Source organism: Melospiza melodia, chromosome 11 (genome assembly GCF_035770615.1).
Source record: "Melospiza melodia melodia isolate bMelMel2 chromosome 11, bMelMel2.pri, whole genome shotgun sequence".
NCBI classification, from domain to species: Eukaryota; Metazoa; Chordata; class Aves; order Passeriformes; family Passerellidae; genus Melospiza; species Melospiza melodia.
Window position 1 is genome coordinate 5,706,194 of NC_086204.1, and position 21,426 is coordinate 5,727,619.

A 21,426-nucleotide genomic window follows, 5' to 3' on the forward strand; every position below is an offset into this window, starting at 1 on the left:
ATGCCAACTGAAGTGCTTTTTGGGTATATATATATTTTGTATTCTTATTTCTCTAACATTTCCTTACAAGATGGAGGGGACAACTACTGGAGCAATCATTTCTGTCACATAGTAACCTGAAGTAACTCAAAAGTGGCAACAGCAGTAAAGGTCCCAGGAATGTCACAGAAAATACGTGGTAGGTGGAGAAGATTTAAAGTAAATTGGAGGCAGGAAAAGAAAGAGAATGAGTAGGTTACATTCACAGTATTGGTGGTCATGGGGACTTGCAGATGTGAAAGCTTTGGAAATGGCTTTGAAATGTCAGAGTCTGCAGAAGAGAGATAAGGAAATGGGAACACTAGGTAGGGAGCATCTAAGATTACCTCTGCGCTCACCTTTGAGTAGATGATGACACAGTGTGAGAAGGATCCCTGATTCCCTATATACTTCATGATTCCTATTCTGCTTCTTTTCTCAACCCATTTGCCTTTTGCTATCACAAACACAGGCACTCTTTATAATATTATCATCTCATTCCGCAGCTTTCATCACTATAGGAGCCCAAAATCATCTTTATCTCAATAAAGATGCTCAGGGAAAGAGCTGAGAAGCTCAAATATCTCAGAGTTCCTAGCATAGGAGCCACATGCCAGGAACTACAATTTAGATGAAAAGAAAATATTAAAAGAAGTACAGGCACACCTGGAATCTTTTTCCCCCGATTTAGGTCTTGGTATTTTTTTGATGGGTCAAATCTGAAAAAAAAAAAAAGAAAGAAAAAAAAGAGCTAAGTACTACTGCATATCCTGTCATTTTATGTTCTATACTATATTGTATAGCAAACTAGGCAATTTCTCTATCCCTATCATGTGCTAAATGAGTTAAACTTCTGAGATAATATTTAAAAAATAGGGTTACTTTTACAACTGACAGTGTATACAGAAGTAATTTCATAGGACTGATTATTTAACTGGAATTTTGGAATTTCTACAAGCAAAACTGCATTCAAATACTATTTGGAAATCAAACATTTGTCACACTCTTCATTTTACACTTTGTATATTCAGTCAACTATGTAGCAGGTAGTCCCTTTGAACTAAAATAAGGCTCTAGAAGACAAAAATAAAATACCTAAAATTTATCATTGTATATTAGATGTCACTCACAAAGGGGTATTTTTGGCTATGAGAAATCTTGGGTTTAAAAAGAAAGCAATCTCACCTAGACTAATTCTTAAATTTAGACTGATTAGGAAATACCTAGTAGTATTACCTATGACCAGTCTATTCACTAGTTCTGGGCAAAGAAATTATAAAATAAAATATAAATAAAGTACTTACCCAGCTAAATTTCCAATAACTTTTATAGCCAAATCATCAAATATTGATGTACCCATTCCACTTGGATTTAACAAAGGGAATTTGTCAGGATCCAGTCCCATCACCATCCTTCTGCTCTCAGAACTGAGACTGTCTCTTGGAACAGCAGGAGCAAAGGAAGCTTGTGACCTCCGATCCACGTCAGGAGTGGCTGAGTGCTCCTGCAATGTCCCATCTGTGCCAGGAGTGGTGAGGGCCTCCTGAAATGGGAAGAAAAATGAAGCCCTGTAGACCACAGCAGGCAGTAAGTGAAAGCATTCCATGTAATGACTGACTACTAGAGCAGATTTTCTAAACAGACAATATCTTGCTCACAGGCTGAAATAAACTTTTTGCCATTCTAACAGCAATGTTGTTACAGCTATTCAGCTCTAAAATACTTCAAAGCAGTTAAAAGTAGGTTCTCACAATAATCATAAACAGTACTTAAGGATATACTCTTAAAACAATGATCCACTGAGATTACAAAATAAAGACAGACTTTCCAGAAAAGGGAGGAAAGAAAACACAACCTGTTTGATAAAAACAAAATCCCTTCAGGACACATTTGGGATTTTTTTAAAAAATAATTTAAAGAAACCGTTGAAATATGTACTTCTGAACAGTGCTACACATTGAAAACAAACTCTTGTGAAGAACGGGGTAACTCATTGCAATGCCATGTATCTCTTCAGCATTTTGGAAACTTGCTGATTTACTCAACCTCTAAAAAAGGGTGTCCTAATCTTGGCATAATGCAGATTCTTTTTTCATTTGAGAACAGAAAGCACAAAATCTGAAAAGCCATTGAAACATGTACATATGAAAATTCTCTCAATATTAAATAAAATACAGAGAACGTGAAAGTTGTCTTACAGTGGCAGGTGGGATATTTGCTTTTACTACAAAACAGTCGAGATACTTGCTCCTCTTTTCCAGCTCTTTCAACATTTCTCTGGCAAAAGCATACAACTCTTCAGAGGTTAAAGCCTGAAAGATATGATAAAACAGATGGTATTTACTAAACTGACTGTTCTAACCTTTTCACACATGCTGACTCTTACAAACAATATTATTTGCCTTTGTTCTGTCACCAGTTTATGTACACATACATGGAAGCAACAAAATTGTATAAGAGGCTGAGGTTTTGGTTTGGCAAACAGGAAAACAGGTACTGACTGTCCAAAAAGGACTGTTGTGGTTTTAAGCCCAGCTGGAAATGAAGCATCACACAGCTCAACCCTCCTTGCCCCAGTGGAATAGGGAGGAGAATCAAAGAAAAACTTTTATGTTAAGAAAAATTTAATCATTTAAAATAAAGTGAAATTCAGTGATAATGGTAAATAATAATAATAATAATAAAAAGTGAAAAACAAGTGATGCACAATACTATTGCTCACCACCTGCTGACCAATGCCAAACCCCCCTTCCCGAGGGGCCAGAATGGCCCTTCCAGATAACTCCCCCAGTTTATAAACTGGACATGACATTCCATGGGCTGCAATATCCCTTTTTTGGCCAATTTGGGTCACCTGTCTCAGCTATGCTCCCTCCCAGTTTCCTTGGTGAACCTCCTCAGTGACAGAGCAGGAGACAAGGAAAAAAAAAGTCCTTGGCTTAGGATAAACAGGACTTAGCAAAAACTGAGTTATCAACACCATTCTCATTCTGAATCCAAACCACAGCACTGCAACAGCTACTGAGAAGATATTAACTCTATTCCAGCTGAATTTCTGAACAAAAATTCTGTGTTTCTGCCAAACCCCAAATATGAGGAAACAAGTCTTTCTTGAAAATATTAGTTTATACTAAATTAATAACGATTAATAGCAAGTCAAATTAAATACCATTACATCCTGATTAGAACTTACTTCTTTATCTGCAGTAGAATGAACATAAGCATCTCTCTTCTGCTCAATCTTTTCCAGGTAAGACTTTAATGTGACTGACTGCAAATTGGAATTTGCTACCTAAAGCAGAAACAAACTTTAGGAAACTGGAAAAGTAAAATTCCCATTCACAGGAATTTCAGAGGCTCCACTTTCAAACCATTAGAACCACTGAAAAAACTCGTTAAAAATCCCTGGTACTCAGAGGAGAAGCTGAAAACAGTAATTCACAAAAGCAGCTGCAGCATACAAAAATATTGGTGAATTCAGATGTACATACTCAATGTGCTGCAAGGCCATAGTGTTCCAGCACAGCTGCAGCAGTATTCAAAATAATTTTTTAAGTGGATAGTGACAGAAAACCAGTCTTAAATTAACATAAAAAATTATGTAATATTTGTCCACTATGAAATCAGCCAAAATCTCCTCAAAAGTATAAAAGAAAACTATTATACTGAATTTAGGAAAAGTTCTGATGTTCCTGTTTGTACCTCTGATTTGATTTGCTGTCGTAGCTTTCTCAAACATTGATGGACCTTCTCCATAAAGGCTCGGCTCAGAGACAGAGAAGCAAACTTTTTTCCACACTGCTTGAGAAGTTCATTAGCCTTAAAGAATGTCAGAAACAAAAGACAAATAATTTTTCACTTTGTAAAACTCAAATGATAGAACTTGCCATTCTACCAATTTTTTCCACCACGTGACTGCTAAACAGGACAGACTGACAGTTCTAATCTGAAAGCAGGCTGACTGCAAATTGCATCATATATGTCAACAGAAAACATCATTTGAAATAATATCATTCTGCATACCTGATTCAAGCAGCTCGACTTTAATTGCTCCACATCTTTCTTGATTGAACTTTCAATCAAGTCAATTTGTTTACTTTCTTTCTGTAGACACTCGTTGAAAAACTTTACCTCCTCAGATGTAAAGTCACCATTCTCTGAAAATAATCTGAAAGCAAACATATAAACAATTGGCTGTGAGTCATTTTACTCCAAGACCATTTTAGTTAAGCAGCCCTGAAACAACACAAATGTGATGAAAACAGCATAATAATTGTGGTTTAACAAGATACATTTCTTTTTCTAAATAGGAAATTAGATGAATAACAAAATAAACTTTACTTTTACTGTTCTGCCTACGCAACAAACACCGATTCCCAGAACTAGGTCACCATTTATAAATAACATTTCCATGAAATCTATGTACCTGCAACTTTTGAGAAAATCCACATTCGAATCCCTTAGTTTTCCAAAAGCTTCCTCCAAGTGCTGCTGGTAACTTCTCACAGTAATCCTGATTGATTCCAGCTGGTTGTGGAGCTCTGATTCCAGATTATTGCTAGAAGAAACTGATCTAACAGCAAATAATAAAAAACAGAGAAAACTTGTCTGAAGAGGAACACACAGGATGATTCAGCATGTTCTGGCTGTAAAGACATGAAAAAACCTGAGGACTCCAAAGTGATTTATGACTCTCAAAGCAACTCCCTGAGCTGGGATGGTTTGGATGAACCCATGGAAGATATCAGCAACAGCTGATACTATTTGGCACTTCTCTTCAAAAACAAATAGTCAACTGATATTACTGTGCACATTCAGTAAACTGGATAAAATCTAAACAGATGAAACATCTCTTCTACTTAAAGACTGCCAGCACTTTGAAAGGAGATGAGAATTTCCATGTGTTCAGTCCTGATTTTAATTTCTTCAGGGAAAGAGAATGAAACTCTTTATGCTTTTAAGTTTTATGAAGTAGTCTTCATTGAAGAGCAATGACACACAAAACAGGTTCAGAATGCAAACCATAAATATCTCAGACAGCAATCAGAAGTAATTAACTAGGCAGATTCACAGCAACAGCAGTGGCACACTTACTGCCCAGTCACAGGAGCGTGGAGAAAGTCATACTCCAAGTTTTGGACTCGGGAATGAAAGTTTGTGTTCAGGTTCTGTAGCTGGTCTGAAAATTTGAGGAATTCAGCTTTCTCCTTTTCCAGGCTTTCTGCCAGCACTTTACAGTGGCACTCAAGGTTCTCTTTGTGAAGTGACAGCTTCGCTGACAAGAAAGGAAGTTTACAATAGGGACATTATTTCCTCTTTACTGTGAGCTATCACAATGCCCAGTTAACCTGTGATCAACTGCAGCATCAAAATAAACAAAGACAGAGCTCATAGTAGCTAAAATATACAAATTAAATATATTCAGTTTGGTTTCTTTGACTTTTCTCCTGTGAAGGACGTATATCCTTAACAGCTTCTAAACCATTCAAACCACAAATGCCTCTTGTTTGCTCTAAGCATTCTTTTTCCTTAATTTTTGGTCATTGCTGACATCTCCATTATCTCTCTGTTGCCAGTCTTGTAACAAAACTAAAGGTTATATTTTTTAATGGAAAAAAACCTTGGTTTTGTGATGGAAAGGAAAAAAAATCAGTTTTGGTATTTCTTCTGGAATGATAGCTGCATAAATCAAGAACCAGCCAATCACCTCAAGAAAGCTACCAGAAGAAGAACCTGTCCTCTCTGAAGAAAAAAGGAAATTGAAAAATTATTTGCCTACTCTCCAAACGAAGAAATTTTTAACTTATATGTTAAAGACCAATAAACCTGTCTAAAATATTTTTTCTTACCATAAAAACCTAACACTTCAGGTTTTTATGGTGAGAAAAATGCAGAAAGATTAGAAGATGCTCTGTAGCTGCTCAGTGATATATCAGAATTAAATCCTCCCTCTCATGTTTTCTCACCCTGACATTTTGGCTCTCTCAACTTGCTAATTTCTTTTTCTGCAACACTTTTTAAAATATTTTTTGTACACCACTAACTCTTGTTAAATAATTTCAAGTTGGATTAGAATTCACAAACATTGACAATAGAATGTTCAACTTCTATAATCCAGTTTTTAAGGCACTGCTGTGTATTTTTCCAAACATAACACAGCACAAACCAGAAGAGCTATAGAAATGTTATTTAAAAAATATGTGAGTAGCATAATATACTGGGAATTCATAGACACTCTACTGCTTTCTCTTGTCCTCTATAACCGAGTCAACTACTGCTGAAACAGGTTTTGGCCCACTTAGGATGGTGATGTTCAGAATACAAAAAGATGTCAATACCAGCTCGAACATGGTAGATGTTCGTCTGTATCTCCTCCTGCTTTTGTTGATGCAATTTAAGATGCAGCAGGAGTATCGAATTCAGCTCCTCTTTCTTGGCAGCTACAAGGACATAGGAGTTGGACAAGGATTCTGCAAACCATTTCTCCAAGTGTTCAAAAAAGCAGAGGCGAATCCTATGATTGAAAAAGAAATATTACAGTGAGGAACAGTACATAATGAATAAGAATTTATTGAATATATTATTTCTAAGAATTCAACTTCTGGATATAGGAAGGTGCTGTTTCAGTACCATTTGCACAATACTGGTAGCATTTTTGAGCTAGCTGCTTACTACTGAGTATCAGGCATTTTACCTTCATGGCAGAGAATTTGGGCAAATTACTTGTCTTTCTGTAATATGTTTTCTCACTAAATAATTTTCCATAAAATATTAATTTTCTGTAAAGGTTAATGTTTCTGTGGTACTTTGACAGCCATGGATACAAAGCAATGTAAATATTTTCTCATATTTATATCAATTTAACAAGTGGAATAACATAATAATTGTACAAGCATAATTTTATAATTAAAAATTTTACTATACAAATATCTAATTATATACTAATAATTTGATAACTTTTGCCTCTCTAGTCTAATGTTTCTTCTAAACAGCTGAAATTTGTCTATCACATAAAGAGAAAGAACAAACAGAAATTGTTCTCAGCTCACCTTTCTTTCAGTTCGACAAACATGGCTTCTGTGATAAGTACATATTTCAGGTACATTGGAAGTGATTCTTCTTCTTCATATTTTGTAAAATAACTCTCTGTGAGGTCAGTCTTTCCTGCCTGTTGAAGTCCAAGAACAGTGTAAGTATTTCCACTAGCAGCGGAAAAAACCTCCATGGCAATTTCAACACTTTATCCCTCACTGCTCGTGGACACTTACTGGGAAATTATTGGAAATTATCACATTACTTTTAAAGGTATCAGCATAGAATCAATAGTGCATCAGCAAGTGTAAGAATCTTAAGGAAATTTAGAATAATGTTCTCATTCTCAATCTGGACATTTACACAGTGCTGGCAATATTTATATTTTTATTTATATATAAATATATTTATATGCCTGCAAGACATAGGCAGAGTTAAAAATGTTTTAAAAGGCTTTTGTTATGGTAATAAATTCATGGAAACTGAAAAATTAATACTTGGGTACAAATACTTAGCTAAAAACATTCACCACAGGCTGTGATGAAAGATAGATTTAAAAAAATTATGCAAAGGGTTTCTACAAGGGTAAAAGACCCAAAAGAATGGTTGTGAAGTGTTTTATTCACTCCATTTTCCCATAAAAGTATCTAAAGGCCTGTGTGCTTTGTAAGCAAACTAAGCAAAAAAGGACTTTCTACTCATTCTCAGCAAAAAGACTTCCTATTCCTCCTTATTTTGGACAAGACTGCCTTCACCTTCAAATTTATTCTCCTGCTCACTTACCTGTGTAATGCTTAGTCCCTCTTCTGCAGGCTCATTTTCTTCACTTTCATGAGGAATACTCTTCTTATCTTCTACTTCCTCTGTTTCTTCAATTTCCTGTGCCCTGATCACCTGTTTCTCTGTTAGCTTCGTTTCTCCAGCTGATTTTTTACTACTGTCCCTACCTTCTGGCACCAGCTGAGAGAGGTGATCATCCTGCTCTGCTCTGGGCTGGGATGTCCTTGCCTCAAGCCCTGGGGACAGTTCTGGATGCCACAAGGTCACAAAGACATAAAGCTATTAGAGCAATCTCCAAAGGAGGGACACAGAGATAGTGAAGGGTTCAGGAGGGGAAACCACTCAAGGAGTGGCTGAGGGCATTTGTTTCAGCTGGAGGAGACTGAGGTCACACCTCACTGGCAGCTGCATCTCCTCTGAGGGCAGCAGAGGGGCAGCTTTGATCTCTGCTCTCTGACCAGGCACAGGGGAGGATTAGACTGGATATTAGGAAAAGACTCTTCCCCAGAGGGTGCTGGGGACTGCCCAGGCTCCCCAGGGAATGGGAACAGCTCCAAAACTGCCAGAGCTCCAGGAGGGTTTGGACAATGCTCCCAGGGATGCAGGGTGGGATTGCTAGGGTGTCTGGACAGGGCCAAGGGTTGGACTTTCACAATCCCTATGGGTCCCTTCCAACTCAGGACACACTGTGATTTTCCTCTCCTTCCTCTCCTTGCAAGATGTTCTCAGCTTGCTGCTCCACCATATGTTGACCTTCTGAAGCCTCAACTACTTTTTTACAGTTAAAGCAGAGTTCTTCTGGTTACAATCCAAAGAAATACAGATTGAAAAACAACTAAGCAGAAATACCTGTTTGGACTGTTGAGGTATTATCTTGATCTTCAACTGTGGAGTCTGTAGTGCCTTGCAAGTTCTAAAAGCAAAACAACAAAAAACATCCATCACACCATTTTAAAATACAGATTTGCTTTCTTCTAAGAAATCCATATCCCTTCTCAAAATGTATCTATTTCAATAAGATATGATAGTCTTGAATAGATCACTCACTAGCTAAAGAACCTGTAGCACTCAAATCAATTACTGTGTGTTACATTGTAGTTTTCTATTCAAAAGCCAAGTGAATTTGCTAAAATTCTGTTTGTAACAAGGACAGAGTTAAAAGTGTGGGACTGAGAAATGCTTTGGTATCCCTTTGCTATCTCTAGCAAAAGCACTTTATTCAATGGCTGAAACAGCACTTTATATAATCTGAATTTTAAAGGTAATGTGAATTTTCTCTAAAGTGAAAAAGTAATACAGCAGTAAGGTTTTAAACCAGGGGAAATTTTCTTTTTACCTGTTTGAAGATTTCCTTCACACTAAAATGCTGGCTGATGGATATACTGTAAGAAATCAACTCCCACAAAATAGCTTTTGGATAAGCCATTACTTCATTCATTACAATCTGCTTGAATGTCTCATACCTGTCAAATTTAAGATCACTGTTTAAGAGACTCAAGTATGTAGACATAAAATTAGGTGTGACTACAGTGCCTTTATATCTAAATCTAACTTTTTTGATCAATCTCATAAAACCTTTTGGCTAAATGTTGCCATTGATCTGTTTATACTGAATACAAACACATCCTGCCTTGTTAGAGATTAGTTCATTACAAATAAATAAATGCACAAAAGTTGAGAAATATTTACAATAAAGCCTTTTACATCCTTCCTTTTGGATGGGAAATCATTCAAACTGCTTACATAAGAGAAGTCAAATTACTGTCTTCCATGTTAGTTCTGCACTGTGCTCAACTGTGACTGAGCCTTTCTGGTTTATTTTCATTTTACTTGAAAATAAAACCTAACTGTTCAAGCTGAGTCTAGATTCAAAAAGAATCAATGTTCATACTTGTTTTCATTTATATTTACATTTGCTTTGTCTCCTAAACAAAGATAATTATGGGGAATTTATGTGTGTGCTCAGATAGGTTACACTGTATTTTCACTTGGTCTCTTACCTCTGGCTTTTTAAAAATTGTTTGAATGATTATCAAGAGTATCAAACCCCCAGCTCTAACCACAGTCCTGCTGTAAGGTGTGTGAAGGTGTGTGAATCTGCCCCTCATGTCCATATTGCTCTTCCCATGTGCCTCTGATCAAACAGGCAGAAAAAACCTCCTGGGAGTGGGAACAGAGCTGCTTCCTCTCAGGTTTCACATCTGTTGCTAAGGTCTTTAGCAAGGAGAATACTATTGTACCAATTTTTATATGGTTTTTAAGGTTGCAAATGCCTAATCACAAGAAGGGTAACAGAATTTGCCAAAATAAATACTTTGGCTATTTAAAGATCTTAGTCCTTGTAACTTTGAATGAGATCAAGTCTGTGAGTGAAAATGTGATGGTGCAGACCAACTCCTGATTGCTGAACTACTACTTTTACCTTCTGAATAATGTATGGATGTGATGGTATGCACAGTAATACTGATGTGGTATGGTTTTTGAATGATAGCAGTCTTTCTTGGTCCCATTCCTAAACTGTGGGTATTATTTGCCTTAACCTTGTTGAATATGTACATTATTTTATATTCTTACATGAAGTAAAAGTCTTTTTCCATACCTTCACACAACAGCATAAACAAGGCCTAAGCAGTACCATCCATGATAAAATATGCTTTACTTTTTAAATTTACAATACAAAATTCTTACCTAGTTCTAATTTGATTTAAAGAAGAAAGGGCATTCTTCAAATATTCCTCCAGCTCTTCTTCACTGCTGGCCATTTTCATTTTTTCCAAAATTGTATCCAGATTATCTTTCCGCACCTGAGGCCATATTAAAAAGCTAGTAAAAACAATTTAGTATATACTAAAATCTCCATAACTATTTAAGATTCAAGTAATTTGATTATGTACATGTATTCTATAGCAAGACCTTAGCAAAACTCATCAGCTATGAAGGTCTTCCCAGATAATGAACAGCTGTGACATTGCCACCCCAAGCTGGCTGTTTTAACTATGAGAACTTGGCATCCAACCAGCCTCCATACCTGCACAAGATCTCATAATAGCAACTTGCAGCCACTTTGTACAGAAAGCAGCAGTGATCTTTATCACTTTTGCCATATCAAGAATAAGACAGGACTGTCTATTCAGTGTGAATCAAGCAAAAATGCACCTGACAGAATGAAACTGCAAAGTAGAAATTCCAATATAAAAGTCACATACTATATTTTTCATTTTATGGCAGCTATTTTGAATTCCAGAAGGTTCTTTGTATTAAGAAATCCTTTCTTTACATTATGCCACATCCTTGTTTTTATGTTTATACCTGTATTATGTTATCCTGTTCCAATCTGTATTCATCTACTTTCTTCTCAAGTACATCATCCTGTTGGGACAGTTGGAGTAGATGAACATCCCAGATATCCATGGCCTCCTGAACACAGCTAGACAAGCCTTGACAATGCTGCTCATGCCATCTAGGCATCTCCTTAAAATCACGCTAAAGAAAAACATTCAAGTGAACAAGTTATTTTTAAACTACTGGAAGGTGAAATGATTGAGTAAGATGATAAGTTACATGATAAAAGGCTGCCTAGTTATGACATGACTAGTATTCAAAATGGTGTCTTCTGTGTGGAGAGTAAAAAAATAAATCCAAGTAAACTGAGTAAGAATTTTTATTCTACAAGCTGAGAGTATCAAAACTTTTGTTTATTCTGGCATCGTAAAGCACTGAATCACATTCTACAATTTGTCTCTTTATAAACAACTTCCCAGTCATTTTTATGTATAGAATCACAAAAGATCAAATTGGAAGACCTTTGGTAGATCATGTAAATCTATTCCTCTGCCTTTTGGCAGATTGGGCCATACCTCATTCATGTCTATCATATGTCTTTCAGATATAAACTATAATAAAAATACAATACATCACAAATAATGAACACAGTAATTATGAACACTTCCATGTGAAACTCTTCCACATTAAACTTTGTTTCTTTGCAGTGTTTAGTCACCCTATGGACCTCTTTCTAATGTGACATCAATAGCCTAGGATGCAGAAAGCATTGCAGGGAGCACAGGAAGCACAGACTAATCCCTAGGAGTGATAAAAATAAATGCAATCAACATACATCCATGTGCTCCAGTTCTTCTTCAAACTTGTTTTTAAGTTTCTCAGTCATCTGAAGCATTTTGGAATGCACAACTTCAACATCTTCTGCTGGGCAAATGTTCTTATCCAACAGGGTCATCTAAATGAAAATAACAGCAAATTATTGACATGCATGACTTTCAGAGAGCATGGCTAAACTTAGTGTTTCTTTTCTTGTGATGGACAAAGAAAGACTCAGCCTCCTAGACCCCACATTCTGTTAGTAAACACTTCAATTGATACAGAGGGCGAAATTGAGGCAGAGAGGTGGAATTTCTTTGCCAAGATAAGACAGATTTAGCACAAAGGCCGAGTCCTTGCACATAAATGCAGGACAGCACCCCCTTCATTACTTTTACACATTTCAAGTACAAACACCAAATACTACTGTGAAACCAAACAGATGGTTACTCTTTGAACAGAATAAGACAGAGGTTAAAAACTAATTTCACTTGTTAGCATCCATGTTTGGTGGATTCTCAAACACATTTTACTGTAATGACACACTGTACCACGGCTACTACACCCAAAGCTGGGACACTCACCTTGCAGGTCTGCACTTTTTCCTGACATTTTTCCTGGACCAGCTCATACTGGACACGTATTTTCTCCACACACTCTGCATTATGGCTGTCTGAATGATATGGAACAGACCACAGTCAAAATTCTGTATTTCACAGTGCAGTGTGAAAAGGAAACATGACAGAGGCCCTGTGCTGAATCTCAGCAGAGGGAACAGATCCCAGCAGTATCTGCACACCTGAGTGACACTAACAACCAATCAAATAAGATGTTTTAATACACATTATTGTATCTCGTGGCAGGAAGGAATTATGAATCTGACTCCATGTTCTCAGAAGGCTAATTTATTATTTTATGATACTATATTATATTAAAGAATGCTATACTAAACTATACTAAAGAATACAGAAAGGATACTTACTGAACGCTAAAAAGATAACAATGAAAACTTGTGACTCTTTCCAGAGTCCTGACACAGCTTGGCCCTGATTGGCCAGTGAGTGAAAACAACTCACACCAGAATCCAATGAAACAATCACCCGTGGGTAAACAATCTCCAAACACATTCCACATGTGAGCACAACACAGGAGAAGCAAATGAGATAAGAATTATTTTTCTTTTTCTCTGAGTCTTCTCAGCTTTCCAGGAGAAAAATCCTGGGCAAAGGGATTTTTTAGAAAATGTGAATGTGACACACAGCTGTTTATGGGCACACTACAGGACATAGAGAAAGGAACTACCTCCAGTACTTCTTCCCTTCTCCTTTCCCAAGAGTTAAAAAGTATTTTTGTATGATTGAGAACTGATCCATGTCAAAATTAACCTTTTATTTCCCCAGATTAATTCTAACCAAGCCAGTTCCTGCTAGATGTCACCCTGTACAAGTGTTTGTACCAGCCAAAGGAAAGTGATGTCACAGGCAGCTTCTTTGGGTCTTATTGCCAGCTCAAAGACACTGAGAAGGTATGTGGGAACATGTGGAACAAAGAATAAAACAAGCGTGCATTTTCAAAGCAACTGTCTAAGGAAAAAAGAAAGTATTGCTTGAATTCCAGACTGTTTTTATTATTTCCCAACTTACCTATACTTTTGTTTAAATTCTCCAGAGTTCTGTACCATTCATTTACGTCAGATTTTGTATGTGTTGGAGGCAACAAGGCTCTATCAAAGTAGGAAACAAGAGTCAAGGGTCTTAAAATACAAACCAGTCAGTTGTATATAGAACTATTATAAAATACAAAATTATGAATCAGAGTATCCATACTAATGTGCTTTATTTTATTTACAGCCATCTTGGCAATGAAAATCAACCAAAGAGACTGTTGTTGTTCAAGGCCAACTGTTTACAACCTAACAAGGAACTGTAATCTACCTTGCTCCTACATCCACTGTAAAAGAACTCCCTGAAAATACTGTAATGCATTGCACAAAAATGCTTCTTGTGTTCAGGATGGAAATTCAAACATAGCAGTGTTAGATTTGTATCCAGACTCCTCTCTTAATTTATTACACTAATTAAATCTCATGGAGAAAAAAAGCACCAGCTTCTAGCTCTCCACCCATCTTTGTCTGCCCATTTCTACCACATTTCAAATGTCAGTAAGATTTACTTTTGTATTCCTGCATTTTTAGCCCTCGATCACCACCTATTTAGTGTAGCTGGTGCAGTGAAAACCAAGAAAGCATTTTTTCCACTAAAATAGCTGTAGAAAAATAGGTTTAGACCCTGTCTTACTGCTGAATTTAACAATCACACACTGACAGAAAGCAAAGTGCATTTTGTAGCCAAGCCCTTCATTAACTCCAGAAAGAACTGATTTCCTTTATGCTATATCCTCTTTTGCCATACCCAATGTGCTGCAAAACCCTCAGTCTTTGTTCACTAAGTACAATCTGCTCCTTTATCATGTTTTCCATTTCCATTTTCACAGCTGGGGGATTCTGTATTTCTTCACTTGCCATAAATTCTCTGCAGGATGGATAAAGATATGTATTATGGAAGCATGATATCATATATGATATTTATAAAGAAAAAATAACTTTTTTGAACTTGTTGTTTTATAGAAACCACAAGTGAACACAGGCCACTTTGTGTTATTCATTGCCTATAATAAGACTGCAAAATTTCTGACCTGAAACTCTGAACTACACAGTTCTTTTGGATGAGCTTCCAGTTCTTGACTCTCTCTTGCCATTTCAGTTGATGCATTTTTTCTTTCTCAAGCTCTGATTTCATTAGATTAAAGAGCAGCTTGGCAGTTGCCCTCTCATTATCCAGCAGTGCTCTGTTTATAGTCTGTGTATTAAAAAATAAAATCAGGAGTAGAAGCAGCACACAACGTGCAAAACCAAAAAAAAAACTTGTTTTCTACACAAAATGAGGGGAAAAAAGAATACAAATGATAACAAATACCATGCAAAGTAGAAATCTCTTTATATTTCAGTGATTGATAGGCAAAAATAATTGATTTCAGCTGGGAAAAAAAGACATTCTAGGAATATTCAGACTGCTATCCTGCCCCAGGTAAAACATTTACCATGGCCTTATCATTAATGAGCCTGTGAACATCAGCTTTCAAGAAGAAGGAAATTTCCTCCAGTTTCACAGTATACTTGGTCAGTACATCTGCTATCTGTGCAATAAAAGAATAAAGAAAAACAACAATGCCAAGTTAACTCAAATATCAGTTTCCCAAGTTAAAAAACTACATGAACAATTTTTCCATTAAAATGAATTCCATTAGATTCATTATTCATTAATTAAATCTATTAAAGTGAATTAAAATTAAGTGAATGACACAAATTGAGAAAGTAAATTTTAAAATATTAATCTTAGTTATCTTGAAAACTGATTTTTTCAGTAATTCATAAAAATAATAGCTAAAACATTCCTCTTTGCTACTACTCAGCTGATTTCTCTTTAATATCTGTGATAACTGAGTGCTTTGCAGATAGGCTGCAACATGAATTTAAAAATCAAACCAAATTCCTTTCAAATATCTGAAGGGAATCCACCAGGGCCTGTTTTAAGTGAACACAAAATTAAAGCAAATGTGTTCATCTCTGACATTTGCTATCACTAATCCAACAGAAAGGTTACTGGTGATACTCTTAGACCTTTTCATTATACCTGAATTACAAAGAGAGGAGAAACTGGCACTGGTAGAACAAACAGCTTTCCTTTGCCTACAAGGACAGTGCAGCAAGCTCTTCCACAATCTATCCATTTTTTTAACCAAACATTTCCTATGATGTGCAATGACTTTTACAGGTTAGGCTGAAGGCTACAAAACTGCAACATGTTTGCTAGCAACACCCATCCAACCCAAACTAAAATTCAGCTAGGTCATGTCTATGCTCCTCCTCAACTGCAGAATAGGTATGGCCCCCCAAAAATAACAGACCAAATCAAAGTGTGACCTACATGACCCTCCAGGGAAATAAAAGCAGCTCACATATTCCTTGCACCTTTAGTACAGGTAATTGTGAAAGAAAAGAACACCTTCAAACTAGGAAAACAGGAGCTTCTCCTGATTATGTGGGTGTAAAATGAGTGAATAGTTTATTGGTGAAAAGAAAGCAATCACCACACAACAGAACTACTGGCAAACCTGTGACTCCTATGGAAACCAGCTACTCTTTGCTTTGCACCCAGCATTATATCAGCAAATAACAATCTTCTGCTTAAGTAACTACATCTCACTTTCATGGCTCGACTCCTTTCAATCTCCTTTAGGGATTCATCCACTGCCCTAATCCATTTCCTTCTGTTTGACGATTCCTCATGGATCATATTCCAGAGCTCTTCCAAACCCTGCAATACAAATTGACTCTCAACTTAAGTGAAAAGTGAATATATATAAAAGAAATTTTTTAAAATAAAACCCCAATAATTTAGGATTCCAGTGAGCCATAAGAAGATGTTACACAGAGCAGATACAAGTAACTGAAGTTGAGCCAATGCTCTGAGCTGCCTTACTTCAAATGAGAAACCTTCCAAATCCATGTCAGATGCAATCTTTTCAAATAGAAGTTTACTCTTTTCATCTGATTTCATCACTTTGAGCTGAAGGAATTCTTGAAGATTCAAAACAGAGGCTTCCATCTCCTATAATGGTAGGTCAGTGTGATCATTTGAATATTGGGCCCAACCTTGGAAGAGCACTCATGACTGAGTTAGAAACTCCTGCCTTACCCTGCCAATGCAGTCCAGCTCCTGCTGCATTTCAGTGAGTGCCCCATCGTGACGCTTCTGCCGCCGTTCTGCCAGGTACCTCCATGCACTGCTGCCTGCTTCCTCACGAACTGCCAGGGAAGAAATGAGGATTCCATAGCCTGGAATAAATCCCTAGATCTACGCTATGACTGCTGTAGTTAATGCAGCTTTCAGTGTGCAGCATCTTTCCATGGCAAGTGCAATCTTAGCAAATGCAGGTTAAAAGTACTAGGGCATATTTTAAAATTTCCTTTATTAACTTCTGATTTTCACAAGGATAATAGCATGGAACTATCAACTAATCATCATTTTTTTACATCATGTCAGCAGGTATGATGTAAAAAAATCGCAACAAAACTGGAATTTATCGTCTAAATATAACCTGTGATAGAAAAAAAACAGTTGTGAAATTGTCCATTAGAAGATTTTTCATCTTCAAAATTACCTACAAATCATCAAAAATGTGTCAGGCCATTTCTGAGCTTGAGTTTTGTTGCCCAGCAGGAGAAAGAGTGCCAAAGTGGATGTAACCAAACTGTGTATTCTACTCCCCTCTACCTCATTTTGTGATGAGCTGTTAACGATGGGTGGTTTTCAGTGCACACCTGACCCTCAGGATTCAAGCTGGGTGTGAAAATGAGACAGGCAAACCCTGCAAGGTGAAGTGGTGTTTCTTTATTCTTATAATAACTCAGCTGGGGAAGCAGCAGCATCATCCATCCAGTGACAGTCCTCTGTGCTAATGGGACATGATGAACTGAATATGCACTGACAGCAGAATGGGCAGCTGAAATGAATGTCATGGACTCAAAAAAAAAATATTCTACATAATTCCATTGTGATTACATCGTTGTGAGAACCTCTCTGCACTGGGGGATGTACCACCTGAACCCCACTGTATATAATTTAAGCAGTCTGGGGACTTGGGACACCACCACCACTGGACATCCAGAGGAAGACCTGAACTTCCACAAGACCACCCCTTCTGACAGCACTGTAACCACTGCAACAGTGCAACAGGGTGCCAGGCTGTACTCTGACTTTGTGGTTTTCAACCAGTTTTTCTGTATCATTGCATTTGCTGTAATCTTTCTATTAAATTGTAATTCCAGTTTGAAATCTCTTACAAGGTATTTGTATGGGGTTAATTTCTCCTGCTGGTTTATTTTCAAACCAGCACAACTTTGTACCTTGTTCAGCTAAACCTGTTACATGTACCACATCTCCTGTGAATGCAAATTAAAATAAAGCATTCAGGGAAACCAATTTTACCAACTACATCAGGCAGGCCTCTGACTTCCTCAGCTGAACTTGCATCTACCTTTCCCTGTGCCTCTGGAAAAGTTGTAGGTAGTCTGAAACAGAAAGAGAATAAAGCTTCAATTTGTACTACAAACGCACCAGAAGAGGGACTAACATAATAGCATAATACACTTTAATTGGCAAAATGTAACATTAAAGTGAACATAAGCATCATTCTAACTTTAAAGAATATAATTCAAAGAATTGAAGTTGCTTCTTCTGAGACAAACTCAAGTCTGGGTAGATCTCAACTTCAAATCTATCAGGATGGTATTAGAGCAATACATGCTAGATTTAGAAGTTGTAAACTACAGAGACTTACAGAATAGCTCTACAAGGTAAAAATCCCATGAACTCTTAAGGAGACACTAGCAAGAAATGTGGAAATAGCCTTTATCTGCCCAGTGCTTTTCCCAACAGCTTGGGCACTGTGTTTGTCCTTGGGGTCAGTGAGAATCCCTGTATCATTATTCAGCAGCTGGCTTAGGGTAAAAAAGGATGGATGCATTAACTTCATTCTTGTTCATTACATTATCTTACTGCATCATCATGTAAGCCATTTACTTGGAAATACAACCTAAAATATATGTGTCAGATTGGGCGTCTATCTAGATTGCTATGAGCAAAGACAATTTCTTTTTAAAAGGAAAGCCATACAATATGCCTGCCATTGCAAATATTAGTCTGTTAGCCTGCACTTCAACGGGCAGCAAGCAGTTCATTATACTAAATTTACATTTGGCAAGGAGACAGTCTATTGCACATTATTAGTGTTATGACCAAGAATTCAGGCGTTTCTAATTCCCAGTGAAGATCTGTCAATTTTATACCTTTAGTTATGAACATATAATTGGGGTTTTATGCTTCTGTTCCATACCTGTCTGGCTGTGGTGTTTTTGTGAAGTTACTGATGGGTGTTTTTACAACACATGTTTTCTGTTGATTCCTTGGGGATGGCATGGCATCAGCAAACATTTCTGAATGCTTATTTACAGTGAGCTTTTTACTCTTCTTAGAGCTCCTTGTCTTCTTTGCTTCATCCAAAAGGTGGGCTAAGTGTGCCTTCCAAGAACCACAATCTCAACAATCCGAATTCCTTCAAACCTACAGAATGGAAAACAGCAACAAAATAATTAATGAAAAATAGTAGGGGAAAGACAGCAGAAGAGAAAGATAAAATAATGAACCCTACATGCCACACATACAATCATTTTCATCTAAGGCTACTTTCAAAATGAGAAAAAAAAAAAGATAATCTTTTCCTCGGAGAGGGAAAGTGGAGTAACTGGATGGTGTTGCCTTGCTTACAGTTACCAAAACAGTTAACAGCAGAGTGAGAAATGCCTGAATTTGGCCAACTATGCCTCTAAATGCTTTACTGCTGTGTTATGATTCTGACTTAATATAACCTGATATCCAACAAAGAGATAGGAACACATGTAGATGCATTGGAGAGCATATGCTGGAGATAACACATTCATTTTTCACTAAAACAAACCAAAAGCAGAAATGTGGAAATTGACCTGGGGTAATTTCAACAGCCAGAAAACTGACTAACACAACAAACTCCTTTGGCTTTTGACAAATTCTCTGCTTTTTTTACCTTGGCCTTGAAGATCTGTTTGCAGCCCTCCTCTCTGTGAACATGTCACTCCCGTCCTGTTGAGAACTTGTGGCTCATCGCAGCTGACTGGCCGGGCCTGCTTCCAGAAGAACTGGCAACCACAAGCTGGGAACCAAGAGGAGATGTAACACTTCACTTGGAAAAGGGCAGTCCTTGTTCCTTGAATCACAGAATGGTTTGGGCTGGAAGGGACCTTAAAGATCATCCTAGATCATCTTCCAACCTCCTGCCATGGGCAGGGACAGCTTGCACTATCCCAGGGTGCTCCAAGCCTTGTAGAGCCTGGCCTTGGGCACTTCCAGGGATCCAGGGGAAGCCAGAGCCTCTCTGGGCACTCTGTGCCAGGGCCTCAGCACCCACACAGGGAAGAATTCCTTCCCAATACCCCATCTAACCCTGCCCTCTGGCAGTTTGAAGCCATTCCTTGTGTCCCGCCGCTCCAGACCCTTTTCCAAAGTCCCTCTCCAGCTCTCTTGGATCCCCTTTAAGCACTGCAAGGGGCTCTAAGGTCTCCCTGGAGCCTCCTCTTCTGCAGACTGGACCACCCCCCCCCCCCCCCCCAGCTCTCCCAGTGTAGAGCAGGGGCGCTCCAGCCTTCAAAGCAGCTCCGGGATACTCCTAACAGTGAAACTCCACGCCTGCCGCTCACCTTCCAGCCCCGGCGGGTGTCGCTCGGGGTCGCTCCCCGTCGCCCACGGGGCCCTCAGGCGGAGCCGCGCGTGCCGTTGTCAGACCAACGGGGCGGGGGGGGAGCGGGGCCGGCACAGCCTCACCCACGGTGCCCCACGGTGCCCCCCGGTGGCCGCTCCCGGCAGCACGCGGCTACCTCTCATCCCGGCCGCCTCTCCTCACTCATCCCGGCCGTCCCTCGCTTCATCCCGGCCGTCTCTCGTTTCATCCCGGCCGTCTCTCGTTTCATCCCGGCCGTCTCTCGTTTCATCCCGGCCGTCCCTCCTCATCCCGGCTGCCTTCACCTTATCCCGGCCGACCCTCGCTTCATCCTGGCCGTCCCTCCTCGTCCCGGCCCGCAGGCCCGGGAGGGACCAGAGCTCCGGAACCGCAGCTCACAGCCCCGGTTTCTGTTCGTCCCTGCACAAGGCAGGCAAGACTTCTCACGTCCGCACTTTCCAGCTCAGCAGGGGAATAAGGCTCCCCCAGGGAAGCGGTCACAGCAACAAGCCCGTCTGAGTTCAAGAAATGTCTGCACAATGCTCAGGCATGCGATGGGATTGTTGGGGTGTCAAGAGCTGGGCTGGATGATGCTGGTGGGTCCTTTCCAACACAGCCTCTTCAATGATTCCATGATAAATACCCCTAGGTGCAACTTGAGGCCATTCCCTCTTGTCTTTTACTTGTTTGCGAGAAGAGTCCAATCACCACCTGATCACACTCTCCTGTCAGGCAGTTCTGCAGAGCCAGAAGCTCACCCCTGAGCCTCCTTTTCTCCAGGCTGAGTCCCCTCAGCTGCTCCTTGTTCTCCATCCCCTTCACCAGGTCTCTTCCCTTTTCTGGACACACCCTAGTCCCTCAATGTCTTTTTGCCATGAGGGTCCCACAAATGACCTGAGGATCTGAGGTTTGGCCTTAGCAGTGCCCAGAACAGGGGGACAGTCAGTGTCCTGGTCCTGTTGGCCACATATGGCTGGTAGAGGCCGGGCTGCCCTTGACCTTCTTGCACACCTGGGCATGTGCTGGCTCATGTTTAGCTGCAGTGGTGATTTCTCTCTCTGTTCCAAGGTAGCCATTCAGTAATTCCTCTTTTTTTTTTTACCAGCCAAGGCATAGCAGAAGATA

General features: G+C 38.8%; 1 protein-coding gene across 1 annotated transcript in view; it reads right to left on the minus strand.

Annotated features, from left to right (window-relative positions):
- Nucleotides 1-20,340, minus strand: part of CCDC180 (coiled-coil domain containing 180) — a 29,542-nt gene extending 9,202 nt beyond the window's left edge. The window contains exons 1-28 of the mRNA XM_063165433.1: nt 20,282-20,340; nt 19,612-19,737; nt 18,886-19,112; nt 17,979-18,061; nt 16,686-16,795; nt 16,470-16,598; nt 16,194-16,304; nt 15,028-15,123; nt 14,623-14,786; nt 14,340-14,459; nt 13,572-13,651; nt 12,513-12,601; nt 11,948-12,067; nt 11,140-11,313; nt 10,519-10,634; nt 9,167-9,293; nt 8,680-8,743; nt 7,834-8,078; nt 7,068-7,186; nt 6,357-6,532; nt 5,113-5,293; nt 4,445-4,591; nt 4,042-4,186; nt 3,721-3,837; nt 3,212-3,310; nt 2,217-2,330; nt 1,323-1,561; nt 685-737 (exon numbers count right to left, since the gene is read on the minus strand). Coding sequence (XP_063021503.1) covers nt 685-737; nt 1,323-1,561; nt 2,217-2,330; nt 3,212-3,310; nt 3,721-3,837; nt 4,042-4,186; nt 4,445-4,591; nt 5,113-5,293; nt 6,357-6,532; nt 7,068-7,186; nt 7,834-8,078; nt 8,680-8,743; nt 9,167-9,293; nt 10,519-10,634; nt 11,140-11,313; nt 11,948-12,067; nt 12,513-12,601; nt 13,572-13,651; nt 14,340-14,459; nt 14,623-14,786; nt 15,028-15,123; nt 16,194-16,304; nt 16,470-16,598; nt 16,686-16,795; nt 17,979-18,061; nt 18,886-18,983 — 3,316 coding nt within the window. The 5' untranslated portion in view covers nt 18,984-19,112; nt 19,612-19,737; nt 20,282-20,340. The remainder of the gene's footprint in view (nt 1-684; nt 738-1,322; nt 1,562-2,216; nt 2,331-3,211; nt 3,311-3,720; nt 3,838-4,041; nt 4,187-4,444; nt 4,592-5,112; nt 5,294-6,356; nt 6,533-7,067; nt 7,187-7,833; nt 8,079-8,679; nt 8,744-9,166; nt 9,294-10,518; nt 10,635-11,139; nt 11,314-11,947; nt 12,068-12,512; nt 12,602-13,571; nt 13,652-14,339; nt 14,460-14,622; nt 14,787-15,027; nt 15,124-16,193; nt 16,305-16,469; nt 16,599-16,685; nt 16,796-17,978; nt 18,062-18,885; nt 19,113-19,611; nt 19,738-20,281) is intronic.
- Between the last annotated feature and the right edge of the window lie 1,086 nt (nt 20,341-21,426).